At 46.6% G+C, this 25,324-nt stretch overlaps 1 protein-coding gene across 1 annotated transcript in view; it reads left to right on the forward strand.

Moving 5' to 3' along the window:
• Window positions 1-24,584, forward strand: part of FGF5 (fibroblast growth factor 5) — a 31,334-nt gene extending 6,750 nt beyond the window's left edge. The window contains exons 2-3 of the mRNA XM_060687001.2: window positions 4,719-4,822; window positions 23,494-24,584. Of these exons, the coding sequence (XP_060542984.2) occupies window positions 4,719-4,822; window positions 23,494-23,829 (440 nt within the window). The 3' untranslated portion in view covers window positions 23,830-24,584. The remainder of the gene's footprint in view (window positions 1-4,718; window positions 4,823-23,493) is intronic.
• The last annotated feature ends 740 nt before the right edge of the window (window positions 24,585-25,324 follow it).

Here is a 25,324-nt window from a genome sequence, read left to right on the forward strand (position 1 = left end):
TACAGAATCAAGTAGCAGAAGGATCCCATTACTGTCAGCCCAAATAATATGAGTATTCCATGGATTAATAGAATAACAGCGTTGGAAGGGACCTTGCAGGTCTTCTAGTCCAAGACCCTGCTCAAGTGGGAAACTCTATACCATTTCAGACAAATGGCTGTCCAATCTCTTCTTAAAAACTTCCAGTGTTGGAGCATTCATAACTTCTGGAGGCAAGTTGTTCCACTGATTAATTGTTCTCACTGTCAGGAAATTTCTCCTTAGTTCTAGGTTGGTTTTCTCCTTGATTACTTTCCATCCTTCTTGGCTTGGCCTTCGGGTGCTTTGGAGAAGAGACTGACCCCCTCTTCTTTGTGGCAGTCCCTTAGATATTGGAACACTGTTGTCACGTACTCTAACTATGTTAAGGAATATCCACAGCAACAATTATTTTTTACTTTAGGTCTCCTTAAGAGCAGGTATGAGCATTGATGTAGTTGGGAGACCGCAGTTGAGCAGTCATCAAACAAAGATCAAGTCTCTTTGGAAGATCAGTGTCAGCGTTCCAGAAAAAAGCCCAACTCCAAGTAAAGACTCTGAAGCAATCATTTTTCAAAGTTTTATTTACTAGAATAGGTAAACTGGCACATCTGGGAAAACCCAAATCTGAGAAGTCCAGGTTTTCCCTCAGTAAATTAAAAACCTCAAAACCATCCCTCACTCCTCAGTCGATCACATGCTCCAATCACCATCCGTCCCATCTCGAGACAGCACTCTGACCACTCCTTCTCCAGATGCAGGGTCGGCCTGACCTTGACCAAAAGGAAGAATGCTATTATGTCTACAGACAATCCCTCTACTAAATCCCCCCCTCCTACTTTCCCACACATGAGAAGGTGGCAGCAGCATGGAAGCTTCCAGCCTAATATGGCTTCCAAAGCTGACAATCAATTCATCATCCAGGTTGATTGCTTCTCTACTTGGGAATCAGTGGGTGACCTAGTTTGGGGCAGAGCAGCGATGAAATCTTTCCCAGTTTGCCATTGGTTCACTGCCCTCGCATGTGTGATGCGCGCCAAACATGTGCACCAAATGCGCTGCACGTGCACATGCACAGGATGCACCAAACGCGCACTTCACGCGGAAAAAGCAGGCTTGGGAAGGTAAGTAGAACAGCAAGGGGTGGGGAACAGCTGTGCCGCACAATTTAGATTCCTGCTTTCCTGATTTCCTGCTTTCTAGCGAATTTGAATCGCGCGGCACAGCTGATCGTTGGAAATGCCGGTTTCGGACAAAACGATAGCTTTTATCACTACCGGTTCGCCCGAAGCGGTGTGAACCAGTAGCATTTCTCCCCTGGGGCAGAGGACCTAATTTTGGGCAGTTTCTTGTCTTTCACCTCCTTGGCCAGGTTGGTTTCCTCCATAGTCTGGTGGCCAGTGGTGGGTTCTAACCAGCTTTACTCCCGGTTTTCTTTGTGCACGTGCTTCGTGCGCGATCGCCTCTTCGTGCACGCACTTCGCACAAGCACGTTACAAATCTGCCAAGCTGAGGTGCGGCAATCCACTCTGCCGCACCCATCAGCTGGGCTAAAAAAGAAGAAATAAAAGGTAAGAATAACGGGGGAGGAGCTCCTGAACAAAGAGAACCGGTTCAGTTACGTCATATCATCACCGCTACTGGCTCGGCCGAACCGGGCTGAACCGGGAGGAACCCACCACTGCTGGTGGCCATATGTTTCTCTCTAGCTTTTTGTTGTTGTGGTGATTGTTGATCATCTCAACAGCTTGAATGTCCTATTCAAAGTGCAAGTGGAGCAAGGCAAGGCATGTGGAAACATGAGCTGGCTGTAACAGAATAATGTAATAACACCAATCAATGCAGTGTTTTCTGAATTACACAGAGTCATGCAGTCTAATATTTTGTACCTGTCCAGTGTGGGCATATGCAGCTTTAAAATATGGAGGGTTGGAGTTTTATAGTTTTAGATTGAATGCGCGCCTCAGCAGTGTGCAATTTCAGAGTTCACCTGTCACTCGCAGAGAATCATGCCTCTCCGTAAGATAAGATTGCAGCATAGATTTATTCAAGCTGCTAGCCAGGGATTTTGTCAATTAAAGTTCAAAACTAATTTGACAGCAGACAAGGTCAATGGGATTCAAGAGCGGTTGGGCTTTGGACCATTTGTGGCAACATAATGATTCTAAGCTGATGACATGCTTAACTCCGCCTGCTGTTCTCCTATGTCACCCTGTTATCTACTATATGGGGGCCTTATGAGTACGTGTGACCAGTATGCGTGAAGTTTGCACATGTGCAAACCAGAGGTGGATTTCAGCAGGTTCTGACCAGTTCTGGAGAACTGGAAATTTTGAGTAGTTCAGAGAACTGGTAGTAAAAATTCTGACTGGCCCCACCCCCATCTATTCTCTGCCTCCCAAGTCTCAGCTGATTGGGAGGAAATGGGAATTTTGCAGTAATCTTCCCCCGGATTGGGGTGGGAATGGAGATTTTATAGTATCCTTCCCCTGCCACGCCCACCAAGCCATGCCCACCAAGCCATGCCACACCACGCCCACCAGAACCGGTAGTAAAAAATTTTGAAACCCACCACTGGTGCAAATGTATGCAGTATGCATGAAGTTTGCAGCCTTAAAAAGGCACAGATAAAATGCTCCAGTAAACGGTTTATTCTGAAAGCCATTCTCGTGGAATTAAAAGGGATGATTGGCTGACCCATTAAACACATTGTAAAAATTGGTACTATGTTACGAGGTTCATTTCACCTCTGCAGGTAGTCCTCGACTTACAACGTTGGTTTAGCTACTGTTCAAAGTCATAACTGCAGTGGAAAAAGTGACTTGCAGCCAATCCTCACCCAAATGCATGTTGGCCCTGTGATCAAAATTTGGGCACCTGGAAACTGCCATGTATTTATACCTGCTGCAGCATCCTGATCAGTGGTGGGTTCCTCCCGGTTCGGTCCGGTTCGGCCGAGCCGGTAGCGGTGACGATATGACGTCACCGAACCGGTTCTCCCCCCGCCCTCCCACCCCCCACTCCCCCACCCACATTATTCTTACCTTTTATTTGGCCCCACCCCCAATCTATTGCTGCCTCCTGAGTCCCAGCTGATGACTAGAGGGAAAAAACCTGTTTAAACTCTTGCCGCAGGGCTTCAAAGGGCCGTCCTACAGCTGATCAGTGTTAAAAGCAAACAAATGAGTTGGGTCGCAAGTGCGAGGACTTGGTTGTAAGTACGAGGACCTTCCAGAAATGACTCTGACCAGCTAGCCACGCCCACCTGGTCACATGACCTCCACGCCACACTCACAAAATAAGCCACGCCCACAGAACCGGTAGTAAAAAAATTTAGAACCCACCCCTGATCCTGATCATCTTTTGATCATCTTTTGCAACCTCCTGACAAGGAAAGTCAATGGGGAAGCCAGATCCATTTAATAATCCTGTTATTAACTTACCAACTGCGGTGATGCACTTAACAGCCCTGTCAACTGGGGAAGAGGGATTTGCTTAACGACTGCAAGATTCGCTTCGCAACTACAATTGTTTGCTTAACAACTCTTACTGTACAAAAAAAGCTCGTGAAATCAGGTGTTACTCACTTAACCACGGCTTTGCTTAGCCACGGAAATTCTGTGGCTTAGGACTGTGATCGTAAGTTGTGGGCTACCTGCAGTGGTGGGATTCCAATAATTTAACAACCGGTTCTCTGCCGTAATGACCGGCTGGATGGGCATGGCCATGGTGGGTGTGGACAGAGGGTGTGACAGGCAGCACTTGGCCTCCTGCACCTCCCTGGGAGCAAAAACGGGCCGCGGAGGTGGGTGGGAATGATGCGCTGCCCCTCCGTGCCCCGTTTTGGGCCTAGTAGGCCTCTCTGCAGCCTCCTGGGAGCAAAAATGGGCCACGGGGGCAGTGGTGGGATTCAAGTAATTTAACAACCGGTTCTCTGCCCTAATTATTTCTTCCAACAACCAGTTTGCCAAACTGCTCAGAAAGTTAACAACCGGTTCTCCTGAAGTGGTGCGAACTGGCTGAATCCCACCACTGCATGTGGGGGTTGTGCTGTCCCATCCCGTGCCCCGTTTTGGGCCTAGTAGGCCTCCCTGCGGCTTCCTGGGAGCCAAAATGGGGCGCATGGGGACTCCTGGAAGGGGCGGAGCCAGCCAGCAATTTAACAACCAATTTGCCCAAACCGGCTGAATCCCACCACTGGCTACCTGGGACCATTTGAATCATCCCAGTCTTAAATCCAGTCAAACTTATTTAGAGATGAGTGCAGGATTACAATTAAGCTGATGGGGAAATTTAAATGAATGTTTTAGATGTCAGAGTCCTTCCTTCCTCTTCCATGACATTTCCATTGATGCTTTTCACACGGAGGGCAATCAGTTACTACTAATAGAAGTTGTGGTTAAACACCCCCCCCCCACTCCTTTCTCTTGCATCAGTTTTGTCCTTTAAAATCTCAGGACATCTATAAATAAATGTATATTCAGATAAACCAAGCAGCAAGCAAAGAAGCAACCAACCATGAAATCACTGGTTATAAGCCTAAAATGCCAGGGACTTTTTTCTGCTTCCCCCACCCCACCCCCCTCTTCTCAGATAGTGCAAAATGACAAGGCATTTAAGTTTTCTCTCTCCTTTTTGTTTGTCTGTTTCACGGTGCTATGAAAAATGAATTTTATTTTGGGGATTTCTGTCCTTTGTAGGTATTTTGGAAATATTCGCCGTGTCTCAGGGGATAGTAGGAATACGCGGAGTTTTCAGCAACAAATTTTTAGCCATGTCGAAAAAAGGAAAACTGCATGCAAGTGTAAGTACATCTTTCAAACGTGCATCTCCAATGTATGTATACGTTGAAATGTTTCAGTGGGAAATATACATTGCTAATCATGATGAAGTTTGGTTAGTCTAACTCTGGAAATGTAGATAGGAATAATAAGATATTTTACTTTCGACTTAAAATAATCATTCCGGGCCTATATAATTTGATCTTTAGGCTAGATAGAGCAACTACCTAGAGCCGTGATGGCAAACCTATGGCACATATGCCACAGGTGGCACGCAGAGCCGTATTGGTGGGCACGCAAGCTCAGCTCTGGCACGCATGCGTGAGCTGGCCAGCTGATTTTCGGGCCTTCTGGTCCCACCGGAAGTGGGCAAATGGCCTGTTTCCAGCCTCCGGAGGGACTCTGGGGGGGTGGGGAAGACCGTTTTTGCCCTTCCCGGGCTCCTAGAAAGCCTCTGGAGCCTGGGGAGGGCGAAAAACGGGCCTACCGGGCCAACTGTGCTATCGCGTGCCAAAAGCGTGGGGAGCGTGGGGGGTCACGCGTGCATGTGCGGGGGGGGCAGAGCGCATAGAATTATGGGTGTGGGTACACGCACATGCAACCCTCCCGTGCTCCCCCCGCTTTTAGCACGCGATGGAAAAAAGATTAGCCATCACTGACCTAGAGATTCAAGAAATATTCCAATCTCATCGTTTCCCCGAAATTTCAGAAGTAGGAAGGGAGGCAGAGATGGTATTCAGCCGGTTCGGACCGATTCAAGCAAACTGGTAGCAGAAATTGTGAGTGGGCCAGTCCATCCAGCTCTATGCTGTCCTATATAGGCATGTTTTTGAGTCTCGACGCATGTGCGGAAGGCGCGCACGAGTAAAGCGCATATGCACGCTCGTTCACATTTTCGGTGCTGGGCAAACCGGTAGGTAAATTATATGAATCCCACCTCTGAAGGGAGGATTGTACTTCTGTAAAGATATCTGGGAATGAACTTGGAAGGCAGGAGGAAGGATTGTTCACTAGCCAACTGGCAGGTTCTCAGTTCACAGAAGGAGAGCAGGGTGTGTCGAGTCCTTTAGAAGAGACTCCCCCTAGTTTTGCAGAGAGTAAAAGGAGAGGAGGATAATTACGGTGCCAGATTAGAAACTGGGAGACTGTGAGTTCTAGTCCTGGCTCAGGCATGAAGCCAACAGGCTGAACATGGGCCAGGCGTTCTCTTTTAGCCCTATGAAGGAGGCAATGGCAACCTACCTCTGAAAAACTGCAAGGACAGGTCAAGGCAGCTGCCAGTAAAAGAGGAGGGGAGGGGAGGGGAGGGGAGGGGAGAGGAGAGGAGAGGAGAGAAGGAGGACAGGGAGGGAGGGAGAAAGGAAGGAAGGAGATGAGAGAGAAAGCGGAGAGGGAGGGAGGGAGGAGGGAGGGAAGAAAGGAAGGAAGGAAGGAAGGAAGGAAGGAAGGAAGGAAGGAAGGAAGGAGAGAAATACTTTCAGCCTTGCAAGGTTCTATTAATATAACATTATAACCTTCAATCTAGATTTATTACAGTCTATTCTTGCAATCAACATTACAATTGTAAAAGACACAGAAAAATGTCTTCAGGCATCCCATGTTTTAAGGCGTGGGGAAGGGAAGCATTCTGCCTTCTTTGGTAACCAGATTGGCTAATTGTCTGTTGTCCACCCCAGTACAACCCTGCCTTGGAGACAGTGGTGGGATTCAAATAATTTAACATATAATATATATGTAAATAATAATCTGCACTAATGACCGGCTGGGTGGGTATGGCCATGGTGGGTGTGGCCAGATGTGTGTGACAGGCAGCACTCGGCCTCCTACACCTCCCGGGAGCAAAAACGGGCCATGGGGGGGGGGAGATATGCTGCTCCCCACATCCCGTTTTGGGCCTAGTAGGCCTCCCTGCACTTACGTGGGAGCCAAAATAGGGTGCATGGGGACTCCCAGAAGGGGCAGGGCGGGGAGGGGAAGGGCCAACCAGAAATTTAACTACCGGTTCACCTGAACCGTCCCGAACCGGCTGAATCCCACCACTGCTTGTAGAGGAACATCGGTGTGCCTTCATCGGTTTTTCAGCTTTGCTAAGAGCAGTGCATGGTTTGGTACGTGCACAAAAGCCACTGCTTCTGAGTCACACAAAGGAGCTGTTGTGCTGTGACAAAGAGACGCAGGGTGCTGTTTTGCTTTGTGGCTTAGCTTTGAAGAGGACATTAATTGAAACCTTGAAGACTTTGGTAAGCTCTAATAATTGGTCACTGGTTCCACTGTGGAATTGATGTTCCTGCTAGAACATTCGTTTGGATACCGTGCCAGAATTTGCTTTCTATTTTACATAGGACGAAGAGCCAGTTTGGTATAGTGGTTAAGACATCAGGCTAGTGACTGGGTGACTGGGAGATCTAGTCTGACCTTGGGCGTAAAAAGCCAGCTGAATGACCTTGGGTCCGTCTGTCAGCCTAAGGAAGGAGGCAAGGTAAACCACTTCTGAAAAACCTTGCCAAGAAAATTGCAGGATCTTCTCCAGGCAATCTCTGAGAATCAGACATGCCTGAATAAAAATAAAAATAAAAATAAAAATAGGACCATTAAATTGTGTCCTGAAGTTTAGGGAGATGAGAATCCCAAATTGGGGGGTGGGGGGACACTTCACTTTGCTCCGCCACCATGGAGATCCTTTATCAGAATTATTATCAGAATAACATAGTTGGAAGGCACCTTGGAGGTCTTCTAGTCCAACCCCCTGCTGAAGCAGGAAACCCTACACCACTTCAGACAAATGGTTATCCAACATCTTCTTAAAAACTTCCAGTGTTGGAGCATTCACAACTTCTGCAGGCAAGTTGTTCCACTGATTCATTGTTCCAACTGTCAGGAAATTTCTCCTTAGTTCTAGGCTGCATCTCCTTGATTAGTTTCCACCCATTGCTTCTTGTCCTGCCCTCAGGTGCCTTGGAGAATAGCTTGACTCCCTCTTTGTGGCAGCCCCTGAGATATTGGAACACTGCTATCATATCTCCCCTAGACCTTCTTTTCATCAAATTAGACATGCCCAGTTCCTGCAACTTTTCTTTTGGATCAGTTTGTCCCAAACACCTCCTAAAGGGATTGCTTGTCAGGCAAGAGATTATTTATTGGTCTTTGCAAAAGTCCTGCTTGAGTCAACTTGCATCCATACCTTTCCTTAACTTGGAGAGCTTTCCCCAATTCATTTATGAGAAAGACACCATTGCCAGATAAGCCAACTATGACCTCAACACCTTTGCTTTTCAAGAGTTCTAGTGGTGCAGTGGTTAGAATGCAGGCTAACTCTGCCCGCAGCCTGGAGTTCAATCCTGACTGGCTCAAGGTTGACTCAGCCTTCCATCCTTCCGAGGTCGGTAAAATGAGGATCCAGATTGTTGATGGGCAAATATGCTGACTCTGTAAACCGCTTAGAGAAGGCTGGAAAGCACTGCGAAGCGGTATATAAATCTAAGTGCTATTGGTAAGTACTACTGCTATTTATAAGCTTGTGCTAATTTTTCACGGGCTGGTGTACGGAATGCCTCCAAGTGTGGAAAAGCTAGGTTTCTCCTCCCGGATAACTTGAAATTACTTTAATATTTCATGTTAAAGTCCGTGTCTTGCAACTTAGTGACAGTTAAAATTAAATTAACCTCCTCCTTGTTTTCGAGCCAGACACGCCATTACAGATGGATCCAAGCGAAGGGAGGTCATTTCGGAAAGGATTGTGACCTGTGAGGCTTCCTTCAAATCAGTGCAAAGAAATTAGCTGAAACCGGAGCCAAAACAGTCTAAAGATTACTGGGCTAAATAACGCTGATAATGTAAAAACAGCATCTGCTCTTCTTCCTTGCTTTGGCAAGACGGATGGGCTAATGAGTTTGAAGAGCGCCTCCTCGGAGCTGTGCTTGTCACTCATAGGGAAGTCTTTGTTATCAAGGATTAGAAGATTGCTAGCCAAGCGCAAAATAACATTCGGTTCTTTTTGGAAGAAGGGCGGAAACTCTATAGGCGCCTTTCCATAGCTACATTTTCAGGCATCCGCCGAAAGGGTGATTTAATTAAATTATAAAGCAGTTTTTCTGAAGGAAGCTGGATTCGGAAGCAGGAAGGATTCTGCCAATTCTTAGCTCCTGACACAGATGGCTTCAGTTCTCTCTCTCTCCCTCCCTCTCCCTCTCCCTTCCTTTCCTCCCCTCTCTCTCCCTCTCTCTCTTTCTCCCTCTCTCCCTCCCCCCCTCCTTCCCTCTCCCCACTCTCTTTCCCTCCCTCTCCCTCACACACACATAAACCTGATGCAACATGACAGGAGAAAAGCCCCATTGCTTTCAATGGGTTTTACTCAGGGTTGGGCTTCAAAAAATTTAGCAAGGGGTTCTCTGTCCAGTTGCTCGGTGGGCGTGGCCATGGTGGGCGTGGCCTAGTTGGCCTCCTGCCCCACGATGGGGGAGGGGTGTTTTTGCCCTCCCTGGACTCTGGAAGCTTTTTTCGAGCCTCCGGGAGGGCGAAAATGGCGTCCCCAGGCTCTGGAGGCCCTTTGGAGGGTGGAAATGGGCCGGCCTTCCCGAACTTCCGATAGGCCCGTTTTTCACTCTCCCCGAGCTTCTGCATCCAAAACAGGCCATGTGGGGACTCTGGGGGGGGGCAGGGTGGGCGGGGCCAGCCAGGAATGGGATTTTGGGGTTCTCCGAACTGTACAGAATCTTAACTAGAGGTTCTCGTGAACCCCTGTGAACCCCCAGCAACCCACCCCTGGTTTTACTTCTTAGTAAACATACACATGGTAGGACCTAACCAGGGTTGCTTGAACTCAGCAAACTAAGCAGGATTGCACCCGAGTTGGGTGGGAGATCACCATACAATCGCAGAATTACGAGCTGGGCTGGAACGTTGAATATCCATTCTAAGAAAAAGGAAGCCCCATTTGTATTTTTTTTTTTAATCACACAGATGTGTCCATGAATCTCCAGGAGCTGAGCTGGATTTGAGGGAATCTTCATTTAAAAAAATGAGCAGCAAGGATTCTCAACTTTGGGTGCTTGAGGATGTGTGGACTTCAACTCCCAGAATTCCTCACCCAGCTATCTTCCCAGGCCACACATCTTCAAGCACCTTCATACTTTTGTATATTTATACAAAGTCAGCTTATTGCCCCCACAAACTGGGTCCTCAATTTACCTACCTTAGAAAGGATGGAAGGCTGAGTCAACCTTGAGCCTTGGCGAGATTTGAACCTGCAGTAATTGCAGGCAGCTGGTCTTACTAACAGGGTGCTTTAGACCACTGTACTACCAAGGCTCTTAATGACCTATACATTGATGTATAGGTCAAAGATAAAGGTTTCCCTGTCAGTTGTGTCTGATTCTAGGGCACGGTGCTCATCTCTGTTTCTTGGCCAAGGGAGCCAACGTTGTTGGAAGACAATTTCTGTGGTCATGTGGCCGGCATGGCTATGTGCCAAAGGCGCATGGAACGCTGTTACCTTCCCATCGAATTTGTACCTATTGATCTACTCGCATCTGCATGCTTTTGAACTGCTAGGCTGGCAGGAGCTGGAGGGAGGACAGGAACTCACCCCGTCGCATGGAGCTTGGGTCTTGAACCTCAGCTTTCTAGCTTTAATCGCTGAGCCATCGCACCCCCTTATATGGGGTGTGTGTGTGTGTGTGTGTGTGTGTGTGTATCTCCTATATAAGGGTGTATGTATGTATGTATGTATGTATGTATTTCTCTTTAGCCAGGTTCTACCTATGTAAACCAAGATATTATGCAGCCCTAGTTCAGTGAAATCACAATTCACTAGTTTCTGGGCTTTTTTTCTTCTACGCCACGCCCACCAAGCCACACCCATAGAACCGGTAGTAAAAAAATTTGAAACCCACCACTGGGGTGGGGATGTATGTCTGGGGATTGTCTTGGTCTCTGGGTTATGTGAATTTCATTGTATGGATATACTGTGTATATACTGTTGCCTGTGCAGCTAGTAGCTGATTCAGACAGTGAGGAGGCTGGTGTGGTGCTGCGCCAGCAGCCTGTGCAGCTGGCCCTCGAGTCAGACAATGAGGAGGCTGGAGAAGATGTGGTGCCAGAGGCGGGGATTCAGCCAGGGCCTTCAGAACCTCCAGAAGCTCCCATAAGTGAAGAGGAAGAAGAGGAGGAGCCTCTTCTCGATGCACGGGCGCGCAGAGCTGCCAAAAGGCAGAAGTGGTTCCTCAGGAGGAGGTCTCCTCGAGAATAAGGCTTGGGGCTAATTGGCCACTCCCTTAGCCTATTTAAGGAAGGACGACGATGACTGAGGCAATTTGCAGGGAACAACTTCGTTCACTCTCCTTCGCGTCCTGATCTTAGTTCTCTTATCAGTTTCCTGCAAATTGCTTCTGGGCTTTCTGCCAACCATAGTAAGATTACGATTATTTATTCTTTGGATTCTTGTAGGCTGTTAAGAAAGTTAATTAACGGCCTTTGTTTGAAAAAGACTGATTTAATTTAGTAAACTAAGGTTTGTACAGACTTTGTGTGTGCTGCGTTCTTTGGGGTCCATAGCTGGGGCAGAACATATATGTGCGAGTGTTTGTATGTAGGTCTTTGGTTATTCGGGCTTTCTCCCGCGTAAAATTGCTCCTAGAAGCACGAAGCCGAGAACACCAGCCTGAAGATGACGAATGAGACTTCGTCGAAACGTTGCCAAGACACCTCCAATTTTACGCGGGAGAAAACCCGAATAACCAAAGACCTACATATATATAGTTAAGAACGAATCAATTGAAAAGAAGGTTTTTCTTTCACTCCCCTGGTCTAATCCTTGTGATTTCTTCCCTTTTGCTACGGAAACTCTTAGGAAGAAGGAACGACATTTAAGGCAAAGCAGCTAAACCAGATCCAACAGGTACCCTTAACGCCCGGTTCTTTCCCAGACCCAGATCACTCAAGGAATAAGGAGTTGTTTCTGGTTTGGTTTTTCAATCAGCAGAAGGTTAACCCCATGACAGATAAACGCGCATGCAGACGGAAAAGAATAAACAGGAAAGCAGCTTTCTTGAGGCAGGAAAAGTATCGAGTGACAGTCAGCTGCACCGGTTTAACATGTGACTTGCTAGAATGTACATCTGTCATACAAATTAAGAGGCTGGGGAAAAACTGCTTACCATACCTAGTCATTACAAAATCAATTAAAGCTTCGATTGCAGATCCGTCTCTCTATTTCTCCTTCTCTCTTCTCCTTTTTTTTTTTTAAAAAAAAGGAAATCAAACTCCGAATGCAATCATTGATACAAACCAATTTCCATGATTCATGATCCATGAAAGGTGACTTTGTATTATTCCACGTTCCTTGTGCATCCACCTTATCTCGTCTACGGGTTTTATGTACAATCTCTGGATGATGTATTTCTTTGATGACTTTCCTCCCTTTTTTTCTCCCTATCATGTCCCTCCGATTCTTTTTCCTAACTGCAGAAAAAAATCAGTTCAGGAAGGAAAGAGCAAAGAGCAGCGTAGTTTAAATCAGCGTTCCCCAAATGTTTTGCGGACCGGCTGGGAGGGGGAGAGGGGACGGGGCTTCCGTGTGAATGGCGGGCAAGCGTGCAGGCACACGCAGCTCCGTTTGCACGAGGGGTGGTCATATTTGCCCACAGTTCACGCAAGTGGGGATGTGCGCCTGTGTGCATGTCCTCACCCAGCACCAGTGGTGGGTTTCACATATTCTTATCACCGGTTCCCTGCGTGCACGCTTCGTGCACACACATGCCTTCTGCATATGTGCCCAGCCTTCCACGCATGTGCTTTGCTCACGCGGGTGCCTTCCGTGCATGCGCCTGGCCTCAAAAACGTGGCTAAATAGGACGGCATTACACCGGGGTGGGTGGGGTACAGTCGCCGCTACCGGGGCGGGGCGGGTACAGTCGCCACTACCGGGGCGGGGCGGGTACAGTCGCCGCTACCGGTTTGCCCAAACTGGACCGAACCAGCTGAATGCCACCTCTGTCCACCACTTATGTGGCCCGGTAGTAAAACCGGCAGGAGGCCCTGCCCACCACCCCGGATGTTGTCATCCGGGGTGGTGGGCGGGGATCTGCTCATGCGCAGAAATTTTCCATGATCCCGTTGTGAACCGGTAGTAAAGGTAAGTAGAACCTACCCCTGGCTGGCATGACTATATACCAAGGTACTACGTTACCTTCCCACCGATGTGGTACCTATTTATCTACTCGCATTTGCATGCCTTCGAATTGCTAGGTTGGCAGGAGCTGGGCAAGAATGGGAGCTCACCCCATCACGCGGTATTTGGGTCTTGAAGTGCCAACCTTCCGGTCAAAAAGCCCAGTATCTTAACCGCTAGGCCACCACACCTTGCTAAGTATGATACAATAAATTAGAAAAAGTAGACGGGTCTGGAGTTGAGATATGATAATGGACAGAGGTGGGTTTCCCGTAATTTTACCACCGGTTCGTCGCACACTGAAAATGTGAGAGTGCATGGCTTGCACGCATGCATGGGACTTAGAAAAGGTGGCTAAATAGGACGGCATAGCCCTGGGGCGGGTGGGCAGACCCGCAGGTCGCCACTACTGATTCGTCCGAACCGAACAAGTAAGCAATCAGGAAACAATATCAATATAAACCGTAAGGATACAAGCAACAAAGTTACAGTCATAAGTGGAAGGAGATGGGTGATGGGAATGATGAGAAGATTAATAGTAGTGCAGACTTAGTAAATAGTTTGACAGTGTTGAGGAAATTATTTGTTTAGCAGAGTGATGGCGTTCAGGAAATAACTGTCCTTGTGTCTAGTTGTTCTGGTGTGCAGTGCCCTATAGTGTCGTTTTGAGGGTAGGAGTTGAAACAATTTATGTCCACGATGTGAGGGGTCTAAATATTTTCACAATCCTCTTTTTGACTCATGCAGTGTACAGGTCCTCAGAAACAAACTCTCCCAGCATTTTTATTTTGAGGGCCCTCTTGGGCAAACGGGAGATAGAAACTATCACCACAAACAATATTTCTTTAAATCACTTGCGTGAGATCAGAGATCTCTTCTGTCCAGGCTCATGTATGATGTGTAATCGGTGGACTTAACCATGAAATAATAAACTTAACTGTCTGTGGAGATTCTCAGTCATCCAAGTCATGGTTGTCCCAAAGATGCTTTTTTTCAAGAGGCAACTGGACTTTTTGGTTTTTCTTTGAAGACGTTTCACTTCTCATCCAAGAAGCTTCTTCAGCTCTGACTGGATGGTGGGGAACGGAAGGTCGTTAAGGTCACCTGGAGATTTATCTGTGTCCTCAGGGTCACCTGAGTGGTTCAAATTGGTGTGGAGCCTTCTTGGAACTGTTGAAACGCTCCACACCCATCTGCGCCGCCTCACCTGATGACACAGATAAAGTCTCCAAGTGCCTCCACGACTCTCTAAAAACTCAGAGTTGCAGAAGCTTCTCGGATGAGAAGCGAAATGTCTTCAAAGAAAAACTAGAAAGTCCAGTTTCTTGAAAAAAAAAGCACCTTTGGGACTTTATACTTAACTGGTATAACTGTTGGTAAGGAAAGATCTGGTTTAGATGCTGATGTCTGGAGCTTTTTTTGCTCTCTTTTTTTTTTTTTAAAAAGCAAAATTTACCGAGGCTTTTTTCTACTCTGCGATTCTTTCCTCGCTGATGGCAAAAGGCAGCTGAGCAAAATTAATGTCCCAGGAGACAAAGGAACTGCTCTTCTGTTTGACACAGATCTTGGCTGAAAACATAGGTCTTGCCTCGGTAGCCGTAGATAAGTTCACACCACAGACTCTTGCCTCTTTGTGTTGTAGTACAAATGGCGAGGCGAAGATTAGAGGGAAGACGTGACCTTCCTAGCAGATGTCGGCTGGATTGGACGTGGCCTTTATTCGTTTCAGAAGGGTGGTTCACCAGAGTAGAATCACATTAGAAATTCCAGTAATGTGGTTTTCTGGAAGTTTTGTCCAGAAATTTATTTATTTATTTATTTATTTATTTATTTATTTATTTATTTATTTATTTATTTATTTATTTATTTATTTATTTATTTATTTATTTATTTATTTATTAGTTTGATTTATATGCCGCCCTTCTCCGGAGACTCAGGGTGGCTTACAATGCGTTAAGCAACAGTCTTCATACTTTTGTATATTTATACAAAGTCAGCTTATTGCCCCCACAAACTGGGTCCTCAATTTACCTACCTTAGAAAGGATGGAAGGCTGAGTCAACCTTGAGCCTGGGGAGATTCGAACTAGCAGTAATCGCAGGCCGCTGAATGATAATAACAGGCTATTAGTCTGCTGCGCCACCAGGCTCTTCTATTTATTTATTTATTTATTTATTTATTCATTCATTCATTCATTCATTCATTCATTCATTCATTCATTCATTCATTTATTTATTTAAATTTATAGACCGCCCTTCTCCCGAAGGACTCAGGGCGGTGAACAGCCGAAATTAAGATACATATAATATAAAAGTTAAAAAATAACTAAAATAAATTAAATCGATCGGCCTCCCAATTTAAAACCCCACATCTATAAGACCTTTTAGACTAGGCCAGCTTGGTGGAACAAAAAAGTCTTCAGGGCCTTACGGAAAGTACGGAGGTCCGGGATCAGTCGTATTCCGGGAGGGAGCTCATTCCAGAGGGCGGGTGCCCCCACAGAGAAGGCTCCCTGAAGATCTATAATATAATATATTATTCACTGTCCATTTTGAATGTGTAGCAGAAGGAGGGAACTTGAGAGTTCACAAGGTTGATACTATAAGGAACAAAACTGTGGCTGAATGTGGATGTTCTGCTTCGGGTACCACGAAGGTAACAAGGAGAACAGGTTGTGAAGAGGATGGGTTGCGTCCCAGACAATCCGGCACATCTTTTATGTCCCATGTCCTGTGTTAGGAAATGATAATTTACTAACTTGTTGGGTTGGCAATATATAAACCTCAATATAGCTTTAAGACTGTATTGCTGTATTGCATCATACTGTGTCCTGATTGGTTAGCTCTGTAGCCAATGTCCTTAAGAGGGAGCTTGAAACATGGTTAGTCTCTCTCTGCTACTCTCTGCTGATCTTGGCTGACCATTATTGATCGTTACTGCTATTTGCTGTGTTTGCTATTGTTTGCAACTGTTTATTGTGTATGACTACAACGACTGGTAAGAAGACTTTGTTATTGGAATATCCCTGGACTATTGTTTAGTATCTACTGCTTTATCTGTGTATGACCTGGACTGTTTATTGGACTGTGCCTTATTGCTATTTCCTAAAAGTAAACACAACTCAGTGTATCTCTGTGATGGCTATGATTATTTGCAACTGCTCTCAGTCGCTTTCATGTGCATACCCTTGCTAGTCTAGGGTTAATCTGCGAATTTCTCGACATCCTGGATAGAAGGACGTAAACTACGAATAATTTTTTCTGCTATCCTCACCATTCTCTGCACCGCCTTCCTTTCTGAAGCAGTAATGCTTCCAAACCAGACAGTAATTCAATATTAGGTAGTTGTATGCTGCTGGGAGCTGGCAGATTGAAGTGACCTAAAATCCTACAGGGAGAAAAAATTAATTTCTCACTGCTTTCTTCCAGGATGCAATGTTGACTTCCTTATTGCAAGGATGGGCAAATATGGCTCCTTTATGACCTGTGGACTTCAACTCCCAGAATTTATTTACTTATTTATTTTATTTATTGGTTCAATTTATATGCCGCCCTTCTCCAGAGACTCAGGGCGGCTTACAATGCGTTAAGCAATAGCCTTCATATTTTTGTATATACCTGCTTAGTAGGGCTTTTGCTCCCCCCACAAGCGGTGTTCTTTTTTATACAAAGTCAGCTTATTGCCCCCACAATCCGGGTCCTCATTTTACCTACCTCGAAAGGATGGAAGGCTGAGTCAACCTTGAGCCTGGTGAGATTTGAACTTGCAGTAATTGCAGGCAGCTGGTGCTACTTAACAGCACTTTAGTCTGCTGCGCCACCAAGGCTTGGCTGTCTCAGGAATTCTGGGAGTTAAAGTCCACAGGTTGTAAAAGGGCCACAGTTGCCCACCCCTGCCTTATTGTAAACCTTCCCAAGTAGACCAGGCAGGAAACATGAGCATCTGAACTAATGCTATTTTATTGTAAGCTACACGGATAAAATCTTGCAACTCTGAAAGGACCAATCTCCCGCCATCTTTTTTTAACAGCCTGATAAGTTAGAGAAGTTTTTTGGGGTTTTTTTGAGTTTCTTACTGTACCCCTTTTGTGGCTGCAGGTTCCCCCTGCTGTTATCTGATCATTCCCTAGGCAGCCTCTCTTCCTCTCGTCTGCCAAGGTCATTCCCACATACCATTACATCAGGGGTGTCAAAGTCACTGGATCCAGCCTGCGAGGTGCTTAGATATTGCCCATGGGTAGTGGTGGGATTCAGCCAGTTTGTACCACTTTGAGAGAACTGATTGTTAAATTTCTGAGCAGTTTGGTGAACTGGTTGTTGGAAGAAATCATTAGGGCAGAGAACCGGTTGTTAAATTATTTGAATTCCCACCACTGCCCCAGGGGTGGGTTCTAAATTTTTTTACTACCGGTTCTGTGGGCGTGGCTTATTTTGTGGGTGTGGCTTGTAGGTCATGTGACTAGGTGGGCATGGCTAGCTGGTCAGAGTCATTTCTGGAAGATCCTCGCACTTACGACTAGTCCTCGCACTTATGACCCAACTCATTTGTTTGCTTTTAACACTGATCAGCTGTAGGACGGCCTTTTGAAGCCCCGCGGCAAGAGTTTAAACAGTTTTTTTCCCTCTAGTCATCAGCTGGGACTCAGGAGGCAGCAATAGATTGGGGGTGGGACCAAATAAAAGGTAAGAATAACGTGGGTGGGAGGGCGGGGGGGGAGAACCGGTTCGGTGATGTCAGATCGTCACCGCTACCAGCTCGGCCGAACCGGACTGAACCGGGAGGAACCCACCACTGCACTGCCCGTGGGGCCACCCTGGAAACAGTGAAGGACTAGCTCACGGTGCCTCTGCCAGTGAAAACAGGCTCCCAATCTCCGTTTTTGGCCTGCAACACTCTGCCAGCAAAAACAGAGCTCAGGAGGGCCGCACCCAAAGATTGGGAGCCCGTTTTCACTGGCAGAGGGCTCAGGCCACCACAGGCCCCCTGACACGAGTGATGTCGAGCTGCCCTTGCCGATGCCGGCCCCCCCAAGGTCAAACACAACCCTGATGCGGCCCTCAATGAAATCGAGTTCGACACCCTTGCATTACATCTTTCTCTTCTACAATCATAGGATTTCTTCGTGATCTTCTCTCCCGCGCTAACCAGATCCAACCCTGCATAGATACGGAATATCCCTGGTCTCCGTGCTTTCCGCCGTGTCCTCAAGACCCTGATGTTCCAACAGGCGGGGCTAAACATATGAACATGTGAATGATTTTTTAAAATGTTATCTAATTCTGGGTTTTATTTCATTGGCCAAACTAAGTAATAATTTTAATTAGCAATTTTATGATGTTCGAGTGTCTATATTTTTCTTGGCTGTACACCGCCTTGAGCCCTACGGGAGAAAGGCGGTATATAAATAAATAAATAAATAATTAATTAAATAAATAAATAAATAATAAATAAATAGCTAGCTAGCTAGCTAGCTAGCTAGCTAGCTAGCTTTCTGAAGATCAGCCAAGGATGGTCAGGTTCTCCTCCTGGCTATGATTTACCGAAATGACACAACATGAAAGAAAAGGAACATCTAATAAAGGTGCAACACACAGCAAGATTTTAAAAGGAGGCTTAGAAACCATTTCTGATTTATTGCTGGAGATCCCTTATCTTTAGGTATACGTGTTTCTTGCAAGTCTGCAAGATGGCAGGATCAGCATTCCATCTCCTTTTTCTGCTTCCGTAAGAATCCTTCATTTTATCTTCTGACAATGCACTTCCACTGCCAAGCTGAGTTCGCAACTCTGCAACTCAATCTTTTTTTTCCAGTTCCCACTGAGAGAAAGGTCATCTCAGTCCATTCATTTGCCGATGGAGGAAGCAACGGCTGTACTCTTTATTTTCAAGGGCTGGCAGCCTTAGGAAATAGTCAGGGAAAAACTAACATAACCCCGAAGGGCTGAAGCTGTGAGTTAATGCAAGTTTCTGAGAAGACTAGGTGGGCTTTGGTGGTGTTCTGTCCCAGCTACGGGTCCCAAGAAGTGTAGCACACACACACACACAGCTCCAAAAACTCCGTTTAATACAAACAGACCCCTTTCAAAATGTAGACTTTAACCACCAATGTTCTTATCAGTCTGCTATGAATTACAGAGATTAAACAAAGTCCGACAAGGGTTGGCAATCAGCCCAGAAACCAAAAACTCACTCTCAAAATGCTCTGCGTAGGACCAAATGTTGTTTCCAGCAACGTTTGCTATCTGTGTGCGAACTTAAATAGGCTAAGGGAGTGGCCAATTAACCCCAAGCCTTACTCTCGAGGAGACCTCCTCCTGAGTAGCCTCTCCTGCCTTTTGGCAGCCCTGCGTGCTCGAGCATTGAGAAGAGGCTCCTCCACTTTACTCTCTTCACTTGAAGGAGCCTCTGTGTTGTGGCTCCATTACCTTAGCCTGTGTCATCAGCAGGAGAGGACTCCGAGAGTGAAGAAGAGGAATTGGCAAGGCCTCCCTTTCCAGGACCCTCCTCTCTGGCAATGCCTTCGGTGTCTGCCGAAGGGCAAGAGATAGGGCCGGGGCCAAGCACGTCCACGCAGCCACAGATGGACAGTGATGAGGGTAATGAGTCTTGGCTGGATCCATGCCAGCGTCGCAGAGATAAGCGTGCACAACAGAAGAAAAGGCGTGCCCAAGATTAGGCTGAGTCACTGGACAACACCCCACAGGATATAAAAGGGAGTGTGATGGCCAGTCAAACCTTGTGACGAACAAAGCTGAAAGCTTCCACGCCATTCTGCATTGCCGGACTTTTGCTATAAGACTTAGCTGGACTATCTCTGGACTTGATTACCTCCGTAATTATTGAGCTGCTTTCCTTTGATGTATCAGAAGTGGCGAGAAGTTATCTCTCCTCTTTGTAAATAATAAACTCTTGGCAGGCAGCCACTAGGTTGTTGCCAAGTTCCGTTATCTTAAGGAAAAAGATTTTGCCGGCTGGTTTGGTCTTTAACTCCTGAACGTCTGTTGGTGTGTGTGCGTGTGGTTGGGGACAGAATACTCTGGAGGTTCTGAAGGCTGAGTTTCTGCCTCTGGCACCACATCCTCTTCAGCTTCCTCGCAGTCCGACTTGAACGTCGGCTGCACAGGCTGCTGGCGCAACACCACACCATTCTCCTCCTCGTAGGGATCAGCCACAATCCGCGCAGGCTGCTGGTGGGCCACAACAGGTGGAGATCTCTAAGGCTTAGACCAGGGGTGTCAAACTCAAGGCCCATGGGCCACCTCTGGCCCATGGGGTGCTTAGATCTGGCCCTCAGGGCCGCCCTGGAAACAGGAAAGGACCAGCCCGTGGTGCCTCTGCCAGCAAAAATAGAACTTGAGAGGGACTATGCGTGGTCCCCCAAGCAGTGGTGCTATTTAGCCAGTTCTATCCGGTTCAGGTGAACCGGTAGCGGGGGCTGCAGGAGGCTCCGCCCACCCACCCCGATGTCATCACGTCCTGATTTTGATGTTCTGAGCATGCGTGGAAAGTTCACATTTGCAAACCGGTAGCGAAGGTAAGTGAATACAACTCCTGCTCCCAAGCTCCGTTTTCGCTGGCAGAGGTCTAGCAAAACAAACTAAAAGCAAAACAAAAGGAGAAATGTTTCCCCTTTTGCATTTGAGCATGCAAGGAGGGACAGGAAAGGAGGAAGGGAAAAAGGAAAGACAAAAAGAAGGAAAGATGGGAAGAGAGAGCAGGGAAGGAAAAGAAAAAGAAGGAAAGGGGAAGGAAGAAGAAAGGAGAATGAAGAGGTGAGGAAAAAGAAAAGGAAGGGAAGGGAAGGGAAGGAAGGAAGCAAGGAAGGAAAGGAAGGAAGGAAGGAAGCAAGGAAGGAAGGAAGGAAGGAAGGAAGGAAGGAAGGAAGGAAGGAAAGAAAGAAAAGAAAATTGTATGAGAAGGAAGGAAGGAAGGAAATAATGAGAGTGAGGGAGGGTTTGAGGGAAGCCCTGCCTTAGCACTTGGCCACCACAGGTACCCCGACACGAGTGACGTCCTCACCACCCTGGCCATGCCTACCTTGGCCATCCTCCCCTCAAGGTCAAACACAACCCTGATGCAGCCCTCAATGAAATTGCATATGACACCCTTGGCTTAGACAATCCTTACTCTATCCAAAAAAAAAAAAAAAATCAGAGTCCCTGAGAAAAAAGGGAAGGAAAAGTTTGCCAGAAGACCTCCACGAGAAACCGGGAGGAGAAAGAACCCATTTTGTTGACAGTTTCTCTCACCACGATTTCCCCCTCTTCCGTATTGGAGTGAGTAGACCTTTGACTTGAGTCTCCCTTCCCATTCGCCCAAATTGAGGAAGGCCTGTTGATAGACGGGAGACACAGTTTCCTTTCCAAAAACGAACTTAAGACATTTGGGAGGCAATCACGTGAAATTCTCTCCTCAGATTTAGACGGGATCAAGTCGGCGAGAGGAATTCATGACCAGGCAAACAGATCATCTTTCAGCTTCTCTCTGTTGTTGTTCGTAGATCCGTAGCTCCCATCTTCTTGGAAGGGAGGGGAAAATAGCAGAGTTGGTCTTCTTCGACCAGCAAACCGGCCATTGTGGGGGAAAGATACAAAATGAAACATTCGGAAGCGCTTCCTCAAAACCGTTGTTTCCTTTTCTCTCCAGTGAAATAATGCAGGTAGAGATGAAAGCAAGATTGATGTGGAAAATTTATCAGTCAAGGGCATTAATTACCAAAATAAACAGGTTGTATTATTGTTTAGAACAGGGGTGTCAAACTCAATTTCACTGAGGGCCGCATCAGGGCTGTGGCTGACTAGATGAATGTGGCCAACCAGGCAGGGGTGGCCAGCTGGATGCCACTCACAGGGCGTGACCAACTGGGTGGGTGTGGCCACCTTGACACCACTCCCCAAACTGCTGGCATGTTTCGCATTGGGTAGACCAGGCCGAAGCTACCCTTGCATTTTCCAGGACGGCCCTGCGGGTGAGATCTGACCACATTGCGGTCCGGATGTGGCCCGCGGGCCTTGAGTTTGGCACCCCTGGTTTAGAATCTTAACATCTCTTTTCTCCTTACGAAGTCAAGGAAATAAATGGGTATCTGTGACTGAGCCTCCAGATGTAGAACTATAATTCCCAAACTGTAATTCCCAATCAGATGAGAGTTTACTTAAGCAACATCTGGAAGTTCACAGGTTTTTCATCTCTGGTGTGATCCAAGGTTACTTGGTGGCCACTTGGTGGTCTCCGTGGTCATGTGGCCGGCATGACTAAACGCCAAAGGTGCACGTAACGCTGTTCCCTTCCCACCAAAGGTGGTCCCTACTTTTTCTACTTGCATTTTTTTTATGTGCTTTCGAACTGCTAGGTTGATAGAAGCTGGGACAGGTAACAGGAGCTCACCCCGTTACGCGGCACTAGAGATTCGAACCGCTGAACTGCCGACCTTTCGATTGACAAGCTCAGCATCTTAGCCACTGAACCACCACATCCCTACCACTGTACTTACATAGATATTAAAATTCTTTAAAATTATAAATATGAGTCAGTTGCCAAGCAACCCGTGTTTTGATCGCGTGACCATGATGGGATGTTGCAACGGTCATGAGTGTAAAAAAACGGTCGTTTAAGTCACTTTTTTCAGTGCTGTCGCAACTTCAAACAGCCAGGAAACAAATAGTTGTAAGGCAAGGACTACCTGTACCTTTTTATTATTATTTAGTTTCATAAAACAAAAGAGAGGAAAAAAAGAAGATATCAGGTTTGGTTGTTTCAGTTCAGCGGCTAAGGTAATGCTCTGGATCTATCACTAAATCAGGGGTGAAATTCAGCAGGTTCTGACAGGTTCTAGAGAACCGGTAGCGGAAATTTTGAGTAGTTCAGAGAACCGGCAAATATCACCTCTGGCTGGCCCCAGAGTGGGGTGGGAATGGGGATTTTGCAGTATCCTTCCCCTGGAGTGGGGTGGGAATGGGGATTTTGCAGTATCCTTCCCCTGGAGTGGGGTGGGAATGGAGATTTTGCAGTATCCTTCCCCTGGAGTGGGGTGGGAATGGAGATTTTGCAGTATCCTTCCCCTGGAGTGGGGTGGGAATGGGGATTTGGCACTATCCTTCCCCTGGAGTGGGGTGGGAATGGAGATTTGGCAGTATCCTTCCCCTGGAATGGGATGGGAATGGGGATTTTGCAGTATCCTTCCCCTGGAGTGGGGCGGGAATGGAGATTTGGCAGTATCCTTCCCCTGGAGTGGGGCGGGAATGGAGATTTGGCAGTATCCTTCCCCTGGAGTGGGGCGGGAATGGGGATTTTGCAATATCCTTCCTTTGGAATGGGGTGGGAATGGGGATTTTGCAATATCCTTCCCCTGCCACACCCACCAAGCCACGCCCACAGAACCGGTAGTAAAAAAATTTGAATTTCACCACTGCACTAAATATTAGATGAAAGGAAGTAGGAGGAGGACCTGTCATGAGATTTAATGCTAATTGCAAATCAATTTCCTTTTTTATTGATTCCTGCTTTTTTAAAAAATCTTTTTTTCAGGCCAAATTTACCGACGACTGCAAGTTCAGGGAGCGGTTTCAAGAAAACAGCTACAACACCTATTCCTCAGCAGTCCACAGGACGGTGCAAACCGGGCGGGAGTGGTACGTGGCTTTGAACAAGAGGGGCAAAGCCAAACGTGGGTGCAGCCCACGAGTAAAACCCCAGCATGTCTCCACTCATTTCCTTCCACGGTTCAAACAAACCGAGCCGCCCGAACTTTCTTTCACTGTGGCTGTCCCTGAGAAGAAAAGGCCACCGGTGGTCCTTCCACCGAAGCCCAAAGTTCCTCCGAAGAAGCCGGTTAAGTACAGACTCAAGTTTCGCTTTGGATAGCAATTCCTTGTTAATTCTCAAACGAAGGAAACAATCGCCTTTTTTCCTCAGGAACTGCCTCCTAGCAGCGCCATGGTGCAGAAAAGGCAGACCGTGTGATCTGAGATAACCTTCAACTCCATTCATGGATCTCATTTTGAGGCCTAACCTACAAGCCGAGCCGCTTTGGGGAAGAGGGTTTAAAAAAAACGACATGGGGTCCTTCAGCTACGCTGAGGAGGAAAAGCACCAAAGGAATTCAGATAAATTCAGAAGGAAGCCTTAATTTTCCATCCCATCTCTCTCTCTCTCTCTCTGCTTTCCCGTCGTTGACCACGGATTGTCTTCTGCCGGCTTGAAATAGCTGAACTGCTGCGTGTAAAAAAAAACAACAAATAACTTTTCCGAGATGTGAAAGATTACCTCATACGTTGAGTCTATTCTCTCTCTATTTTTATTACTTCTACCTGGGTTTTTAATTGCTTTATTTCTGTTCTTTTTGTGTGTGTGTGTGTGTTGTAAATTCAGGGGGGAAGAGGTGAAGACGATGGCTCACGTCACGTTCTCTGCATGTGTGTGTTTGTCTGTCCCATCACTCTCTCTTATTTTTTTTTTCCTGCACTTTTAAGAACATGTTTGAAAATACCTCAAATACGATTATCGGTGGATTTGCTCAACGCGTTCATCGGCTGATCTAAATGTTTTAAGAATTCAGAACTGTGGGAATCGGGTGAGAAAGAAAGAAAGAAAAATGTAATAAATTGATCAGGATGGAATGGTCTGATGTGAAATGACAAGGACGAAACAGGTAGTCCTTGACTTATAACCATTTGTTTAGTGACCGTCCAAAAGTTATACTGGCACAGAAAAAAGTGACTTGTGACTGTTTTTCACGCTTATGACCATTGCAGCATCCCCATGGTCATATGATCAAAATTCAGACACTTGGCAACTGACTCATACTTATGACAGTTGCAGTGTCATATGCGGGGGTCACGTGATCATGTTTTGCGACCTTCTGGCGAGCAACGTCAATGGGGAAGCCGGATTCACTTAACAACCGTGTTACTACCTTAGCAACTGCAGTGATTGACTTAACAACAGTGGCAAGAGAGGTCGTAAAATGGGGGCAAAAGTCACTTAACAAATGTCTCGCTTTAAATTTTGGGCTCAGTTGTGGTCGTAAGTCGAGGACTACCCTTACCTGCAACTTATACGTTGATGTCCTCTTCTTTGAGGACACCAGTGCTTAAGGTCTTACCTCGTGTCTCGAAAAGCTGCCACGATCTATTTAGTATGTTAGGGGTGGTTTTATTTCGGATTTCATCCAATTTTAGCAGAAAGCAACATTTGAGGCCTGTTTGGCGGGCATTTGTGTGTTTCTCCTCAGTCTAAACATCCGAGAAACTTTAGGGGTGTTCTTACTGGTAGTATCCACCTACGTTGCAACATTTGTCACCCATGGCTGACACTCAATTAGCTAAAGAGGGCCGGAGTTGATGACAGTAGTGGGTTG

Source organism: Pantherophis guttatus, chromosome 8, assembly GCF_059756535.1.
Source record: "Pantherophis guttatus breed Tessera chromosome 8, ASM5975653v1, whole genome shotgun sequence".
NCBI classification, from domain to species: Eukaryota; Metazoa; Chordata; class Lepidosauria; order Squamata; family Colubridae; genus Pantherophis; species Pantherophis guttatus.